General features: G+C 44.5%; 1 protein-coding gene across 1 annotated transcript; it reads right to left on the bottom strand.

Annotated features, from left to right (window-relative positions):
- Positions 1-864: 864 nt before the first annotated feature.
- On the bottom strand, positions 865-7,450 carry LOC123163695 (uncharacterized). Its single transcript, XM_044581048.1, has 4 exons — positions 6,595-7,450; positions 5,150-5,294; positions 3,265-5,079; positions 865-1,834 (listed from the first exon to the last, which is right to left on the bottom strand). The coding sequence occupies exons 1-4, from the start codon at positions 7,266-7,268 to the stop codon at positions 1,109-1,111; spliced, it is 3,360 nt and encodes a 1,119-aa protein (XP_044436983.1). The 5' UTR covers positions 7,269-7,450; the 3' UTR covers positions 865-1,108.
- Positions 7,451-8,638: the final 1,188 nt, after the last annotated feature.

Here is an 8,638-nt window from a genome sequence, read left to right as displayed (position 1 = left end):
ATTTTTGCCCCGGGTAGCTAGGAGGGGATTTGACGTGCATGACATGCTGCATGCATTAGGCGCCGTTTCTACATGCAGATCAGCTCCATGGTATAGTTGAGCAAGGCACAGCGAGTCAAACATCAGTTGCCAAACTCATCGGTGGTATTGTGAAAACTGAGGAAAACCATGGTTTTTAGAAACCGAAGTATTCGTTGCCCATGCATTTAAAAGCTGAGGTTTTGGATTACTGTGTTTTTTCAAAAACAGTGCTGCCAAACTAAGCCTTAGTCTGTAAATTGCATTGTCATAACACCAAAACACTCACGGAGATAAATGTCCTTTCAAAAGGGCCGAGGGAGAGCACCGCGGTAGGAAAATACCTCCTGCATGTTTGAACCGACTTGAAACGAACCAACCAGAAATAAAACCCAGGACATGCGGAACCAAAAGTACAACGCCGCAAACCCGCTTCAGGGGACGTCAGCTCTATAAGATTCCCGATTAATGACCGATATATAAGCCCATACAACTCCAACAGCACGTGTCACCGCCGTGGTCGTTATTGAACAAATGTCACACCTATCGCAGCTTAAGTTCACAGGCAAAAGCAAACTAGCATAACCCTGTAGTATAGGATTTATGCCTCGCAACTTAGTAAACCAGATTCTTCTGAACATCAAACCTCTACCTATGATTTCCTGAAAAAAGATGCTTGAAGCCTGTTACAGCTGTAGAAGAGTTTTCATCACTGCCGGAATATACTACTACCTCTGTTTTTAAATACGTAAGACGTTTTGCCAGTTTAAATTGAACTGCCAAAATGTCTTACATTTAGGAACAGAGGATGTACTATCTTATCTGAGCAACATAATTAGGAGCTCCTGCAAAAGATATACCCGGGTAAATGTAATAAATAAAATCTAAAACTATTATTTCAGTTCTAACGAAATACGCCTACACTCGTGTCATGAAATCGATAAACTTCCTAAGAGAAGATGGAGCACATCAAATACAAACATCATTCCTAGATAGCCCGCTCAACTCTGCAAACTGATCGGTGCAGGTAATTTTCAACCTTAACAGATACAGCATAAAAAAAAACCTCTCCAACGCTATTCAGATGACCTCAGGGTTGCCACAAGCCATTGTTGGGCATATTACGTTGACCAGACACCTTATCCTTGCATGATGGGCAAATGAGGCCGTAATTACCAACCTGCTGTCCATCGACGGGGCCAAAATGGTGGAACTGGCTGTTGCACCATGTACATACTGCTGCGAGCATGCTCCCTCCACTAACCATCCTTGGTACCTTGAGATCCCATCCTGACTGGGCCGGAGGGCCACTTCCCGTCTGTGGTACATTCCCCAACACTAAAGTTGGCTCGGATGTCCTCCCAAAATTCTGCCTGGCCAAGCTCCCAAACTGAGAGGGTTCAGTGGAAGGTACAGGATTAGGTCTGACCACGCTCCCAAACTGAGAGGATCCAGCAGGAGGTCTACAATTGGTTCCAGCCATGTGCCAATACTGAGAGGATTCAGCAGAATGTTTAGAATTAGGTCCGTCCATGTGCCTAAACTGAGAGGATTCGGCAGCAGGTATAGAAGGTGCAGCCATGCGCCCAAACTGAGATGATCCAGTTCGCAGATAATCAGAACCTGCCACACTCCCTAACTGAGAGGATCCAGAAGGAGAAGAATTAGGTCTGACCATGCTCCCAAACTGTGAGGATCTAGTGGGTAAATTATTATTTCTGGCCAAGCCCACAAGCTGAGGGGATCCAAATGCAGCCCATCCATAACCAGGAAATACGTGCTGCTTCTGACCACCAAATCCAAGTTGCAACGCACACTGTTTACATTATTACAAAAAAAAAAACAATTATCACATGGGTATTCAGCATGAAAGATCATTGCCCCAACAAAGTCCAGCACAACAAAATTTGATAACACGGAAACAAGGCAACCGAGATAACCAAAAGGCATTTTCATATTAAGCAACAGTTGTGAGAACGAGAACAAAAAGAAACAGCAAAAATAGAACTATAAAAACATGCATGGGCTTTTTGTTTGCCCCGCCAAAAAACCAATATGGAGTGATATGTATGTAGTACTCCCTCCGTCCCAAAGCAAGTGTCGTTGATTTAGTACATAATTGTACTAAATCAGCGACACTTATTCTAGGACGGAGGGATTATATACTTTCTTAAATCTCGATAAAATATTGAATGAGTTAGGACACATGCATACTGTACTCTATGTTATAATAAGAATTTCATGAGTGCTCATTTCGTATTTAATAATCAAACCGTCAAACACTTTGAATCATACACTTCTTGTGCTCGAGTATTAGTTTATTTACGTTTTATTTGTATTGGAAAGGCGTTGTATAAACAATCATAATAACTAAAAAAATGCAAAGAGTGTTTCCTGATTCAACTACATGTCGTACGACATATCACCAATTAATATTCGTTATCCCAAGTTAGAATATCAAAGAGGCATTGTTTATTAATGTATTACCAGCATGAAAAAATAGTGGTATTTATGATTCTGCATAGAACAGCAATTGCTTTACGAAATTCCCCATTCCCAAAAGTAAAATTTTATAGACGTTCGAATTGGCCGGTGTAGTTTTACACCCTACATAAACTTGTAAAAGTTGTGGATTTGATTCCTTTAGCACAGTATTTAATAATCTAACCATTCTCATGGATCGATATTGAATACTCCCTCCGTCCCATATTAGTTGTCTCTGAAATGGATGTATCTAGACATATTTCAGTGCTAGATACATCTGTTCGAGCGACAACTAATATAGGACGGAGGGAGGACCCTTTAATTAATGCCAAGCTCAAAACAAGCTCAGCTAGGTTTAATCCCGTAATATAAATCTGGTGTGCATATCTTATCTAATTTGTCGAGATGGACCTAATCAGACCTTACATTTGGTTTTGAAAGAATTATGAAAGCCTGCAAAATCATGTAAATTTTACCCAATCCAGGGTTGTGCTGAAAGGTTAAGCAAAAAAAAATCCTCACTCAACCATGCAGAACCGAACTCATACCGGGAGAGAAAGCCAACTTCAAATCCATTTGCTTTGCCTACTATAATTATATTGCTTCTCTTGTTTTCAATGGAAGGGAACAAAGCAACTCACTTAAGTAGCGATCAAATCAATATAGATTCATTATTTTATGATTAATGCCCACCAAAAAAAACCAAACCACTTCTATATCGTGCAAGAGTTATGAAAGCCTGCAAAATCATGTCAATTTTACCTGATCCTGGGTTGTGCTGCTCCTTGGAACATCACCAACAGAATGAACCAAAGTGGACATGCCATCAAAATTGCTCTGCATAGGTATTAGATCGTTGATATTAGCTGCAGCAAGCGGGGTGTAATTAGGAGCACTACCACTGTAATGATTTTGCATATCGTTACTTGGCTTTCCCAACACGGCATGCACAGAACCCATTGAATCATTATTATTCATGGGCCTATTTACAGAAGGACCCTCCACGTTGGCAACATTTCTATAAACAAAAGAACCATTCATGCAGTTGACATCAATACCCTTGGTTAAGTTACTGGCTGTCAAAGTGCTTGAGTCCGGTAGTGCACAGCGGCTCAGAATGTTGGGTTTTGGGTGACTCAAGTTATTACTACACTGGGCAAGACTCCTTTCAGTGATACTACCAGTATAGACATCATTATTATAGCCTTCAACAGCTTCATTACTTGCTCTGTTCTGTGTGGTATTCATTTGTTCCTTGGTATTGTATGCACGCTCTTTGTCACTGTTCTTTGCATGTGTTGAACGGGAAACAAGAGAATCCACATTAGTTGCAACATGAGAGATGGGGCATGTGTTCAAACTAGGCTGGTACACCATGGTATTGTTCTTGTTTCCAAAAATGTTAGCTGCAGCATCATTACCATAACTACCACCGATGCATCTGGCAGCATTAGAGGATCCGTTAGATCCACCAAGGGAACCAGATACTTTATTATTTGAGCCAGAACAGGATGATGTAGTAGATGCACCATCATTATTATTAAAACTGCCAATGAAGCATTTTCCAGCAATGGATGATTGATTAGCCTCATCAACAGCAGTAGAAGTTTGATTGTTTGCACTAGCAATCGGGAAAGATATTGTGTCCAGGCATGAATTAAGGTTGACGTCTCTTGCTTTCACAGTATTATTGACCTCGCCACGCTTTGAAACAGGAAAGCCACGATCAACAATCTGGTCCTCATAATGTTTAGCACTTGAGAAGCTAGAAGGTCTGAAGTCATGGCCACTTCCCGTTTGATCACTAAAATCATCAACTTCAGCAAAGCCGTTAAGCCTGCCATTTGGTTCATCATTGGATTCAGGAGCTACTTTTGGTTTTGGAACAGTTACATTGGCATAATCCATCATAGCATTTCTGTATCTGCATGCACTTCGAGCATCTGTAACAGGAGGAACCTCTACCTGTCTACACCAAGCTTCACTACGCCTATTGAAACTACCGGAACAATTTGTGCTAAAAAGATCTATAACTTTTGAGTTATCACCCCCTTGTTCTTTTGAATAACTCTGATGCTGAGAACATGCTTCGCCTGCAGTCTTGCCCTTTTGTTCAGTTGGTTCAGTAAGCTCCTGAGGGGTAAATTGTAACTCTCCCAAGAAGTTGTTAACTGCCTGTCCTGATGAGATCTTATCAAAGAAAGCTTCAGGAGTAAGCCCCTCATGCCTTGCATGGGCTCCAACATGGCCAAAGTACCGTGATTGCTCCTGAAAGGTCTTGTGACATACAGGGCATTCAAATTTCCCATCTTTACCAACTTTTGGTTCACCAAATTTGCTACTCTTTCTGCGCCTCTTAGCTTTCTTTTCATGAAATAACAGCTGGTGTTGCACATAGGCACTTTGATTGTGCAAAGTTAAATTGCAATTCTGGCACTTATAAGTATTTGCTGGATTTGTATTTCCTTCTACCGTATCCTTTGAATTGCAGGAACGGCTGGAAAAGGTGACAGAAGTAACTGGCAATACATTTAGGTTATCCACACTTGAACCAATTTGATGTTGAAACCCTACAGCCTGTGAAACACATAAATTAAACAAGGAAAATTCAGGTACAAAATAAAATGGCATACACTTATAAACTTACGTCATCTTCACCATCGTCATCACTCAAGGCATGTTGTCTGGTGCTGTTATACTGAATAGGAACTGTTACGGCCGCCGGATACCCAAGAAGTGACATAAGATACACAGAAACTTCTTTACAAGTACGAAACTGATGTCCTCTTGGGCTGGAAAGTATGATTTGTAGGCTTAGCTACACTGGATAATAATATACAAGAAAGAATACATGGAAAGCACAATTGCCCTGGTCAGGCGGTAATGGCAAAAGCATTAACAATGCATGGTAGATAAAGCAAAGCATATTGCTGAAATTCTCTTATCTCAACTAGACTTCCAGGCAACAAATATCAAAAATGTGAGAGCCAGCAGCGCAGCTATTGGACATTGATTCCTACCAACAAAAGGACAAATAGCCTTAAACAGAAAAGTAATTCTTGACGATTTCCAGAATTAAACAACTTAATGATGAGGAATAATTTTCATAGTATAAAGCAAAACCATCATTAAGAATAAAGAATGGTAGTATATATCCGAATACATATGGCACAGTATCTTGGTAATATTTAACTGATTGGAATGCTCAAGTGTCCGGTGTTACTTCAACCAGAAGCACAACAAATAGAAGGTAGTCCCTCTGTTGCAAAATTTAAGGCACCAATAAAATGTGGGCTATGTCAATATGACACAAAAATCATGTCAATGGATTCTTATTCAAAAGCATTTACCAATGATATCACTTTTGTGTCACATAATTCGCATTGTGTTTGTCAATTGCTGGTCAGATTTAAATCTCGGAATGCGTGGACATCTTACATTTTGGAACAGAGGGGGTACCATATATAGAACTGTGTGTTAAAGCCCTTATAACACCATATGTAGAACTATGTGAAAGAATATTACCCCTTTATGCTTTACCTAAGAATATAGTGATAAATTACTGCCATAACAAGCATCAACACAAACTAGTCAGATGGTACCGCTGCAACGTGCACAGTATGCTACTATGCATGCATCGAAGGGTGAAGGATATATCAAAGAAGTGCGCAAATCAAAAGAACATATTTAATAGGCTTAAACTGTTAGTGATTGTATTTTGAAAGCTGAAACAACATCAGTGAATGCTGCTCAATGCTCATAAACCATGACAAATCACCAGTGTTTTCTGCAAACAAGAAAACTGAGGATTATGATTTAACTAGAATCACAGTGTGTTCCTTTGGGACCATTTATTTGCTAGGTGCTTGTGAACAACATTAAGTATTAGCATTTAAAACCCATTCCTAAAATGTACACACAAACCAAAACCATCGCACATCCTTATATAATCGTCATATGCTATCATATATACACTGCAGGAAGAATCCAGATTGTTACACAATATATGTTATGATTGCATTCCCTCTGTCGATGCCACCACAACTGAGTTATCATCATTTATAGGAAATTTGACAAGGCAAAGCAGCAAACCTCACGTAACGGATGCAATGCACCCAGGCATGGTGCCCCTTCCGCTTGAGCCCGAGCTGCAGCTTCCACCCGGTAGGGAGGTGATCCCCAAAGAAGGCTGCGTCCACAAACTTCCTCCGCCGCCTCTGACTCACCCACTGTCCTTCGAGGCAATTGATGAAGTCCATTAGCTCCGCCTCCGACATAAGCCCGGCTGTTTGCCTCCGTAACTCTTCGCCGTATGGGTCGACGAGCCCAGCGAGCCTCACAAGATCAACGGAAACCCCCTTGGAGTTTGTAGTCTCCCGGTCGGGGTCGGGAGACGACAGGGCTAGGGTTTCGGGTGGAGGCAGGGTCGAGGGCGGGCAGGAGGGGTCTTCACGGGCGAAGAGACGGCGGAGATGGTAGGCGACGAGGTGGTTCTCGGGGTTGTTGCCTGCTGACGGCGTGATGGAGGAAGGGGAGGTGGGGAGGGAGGAGGAGGCGGCTGCCGCGAAGCGGAGTCGGGAGAAAGTCTGCTTACGGGACCCCGCGCTCTCGTTAAACACAGCACGGTCGATCTTGAGCGGCGGGAGCGGGTCGGCGTCGGGGCAGCTCCGCGGAGCAACTGCGTGGAGGGACGCGGCGGCGAGGGCGTCCAGGTCAGACTGCGCGAGCACGCGGAGGTCCACCACGGGGAGAACCTCTGAAGCCATTAGCACCGTCGCGACACGGCGGCGGCGCGCTCGGGCGGGAGGACGCGGCAGGCTGCCGGGGCGCCGGAGGTGCCCTGATCCGAGCGTGCCGTTCTTCGAGGAGACGGGCGGGGGATTAGGCAGTTGAGGGCTTCTTCGGCAACTCTCCCCGGCCGTCAACTCCCAGCTCCCCTCCACCAAATCTCCACTACTATTAAACAATCGAACAAAAACCTTTTTACATGTACTCCCTAATTAGTCCCACAATACCACACGAACCAATCTACACCACACGATTAGGTTCATAAGTTTAAATCTAACGGTCATCATTGATCAAATATTCTTATGCTGTGCACGTAGCAATTTTGGATGACTGACCGTATTGCACCAGGAGAGGCTGCGCCCGCTGCGATCCCGCGTCCCCTACAATCACGGAAGGCAATGATCCTGATGCTAAAATCACGCAAGTGATTTTCCTTCTATGCATCATGTCCTACCTCCTGCCGCTTCTAAACTCAAACACACGCACACGAAGCCTCATCGTGGATCATCTAAAAAATTGCGGGCGCTACAATCAGGCGCCCCCGTTGCCGTCCTTGGGAGCGGCTCGCCGCCCGGCGGTCCTCCACTCGGCCACCGCCTTATGCACACCAGCTTCTCCTTACGCGCGGAGTCCCCAACTACTGGGCCATGCGGGAGAGTGCGGGTCACGTGGCTCGAGGCGGTCGGGGATGCGGGGATCCAGGTGTCGGCGGCGGATCTCGCTGGATCCGTTGAAGGCGACAGCGGTGACAGCTTGCGGCGGAGTGAGGCGACACGGAGTAGCCCGGGAGGACGTGGCACTTCTGTCGGTGATGGGAAGATGCGGAGGCGACCGGATCTAGGGCGGCGGCGGTGGTTGCAGTTGCAGGCGGCGGCGGTGGCAGTTCTTCTCCAGCATTTCTGACACCAACAAGGCCGTCGGGAGGTCCCGGCTCGCCAACCAGCAACTATACGGCAAAGCCTGGTGACGCGTGGGCGGAACCTCTTCCCACTGCTCCCGCAGGCGTTCAAGGGCATCAAGCAGATGGTCATCAAGACCTGTATTCTTTTGCCCCCTTTTGTCAAAGGTAAAGAATGTTGCTGGAGACTATACGACCTCCCAGCGACGTGTACCAAGACCACGACCGAGATTTGAAAAAATAGGTATGTATGTTCTGAATAAGTTGTCTCTATCATATGTCGGTATGGTTGCCTTGTTGATCACATTAATACAATTCCCGAATGCAGTGCTGACCTTGATGAAAAAAGGAACATCTACCCTGAAAACTGCATAGAGGCGGCATTGAAACTATCCCTGGGCTGGGCTACAGTTCTTGAACTTTACTGAAGGTCGTAGCCCCGTCGAAGGC

The sequence above is a fragment of the Triticum aestivum genome, chromosome 7D, assembly GCF_018294505.1.
Source record: "Triticum aestivum cultivar Chinese Spring chromosome 7D, IWGSC CS RefSeq v2.1, whole genome shotgun sequence".
Lineage (NCBI taxonomy): Eukaryota > Viridiplantae > Streptophyta > Magnoliopsida > Poales > Poaceae > Triticum > Triticum aestivum.
This window is presented reverse-complemented; position numbering and strand designations above follow the sequence as displayed.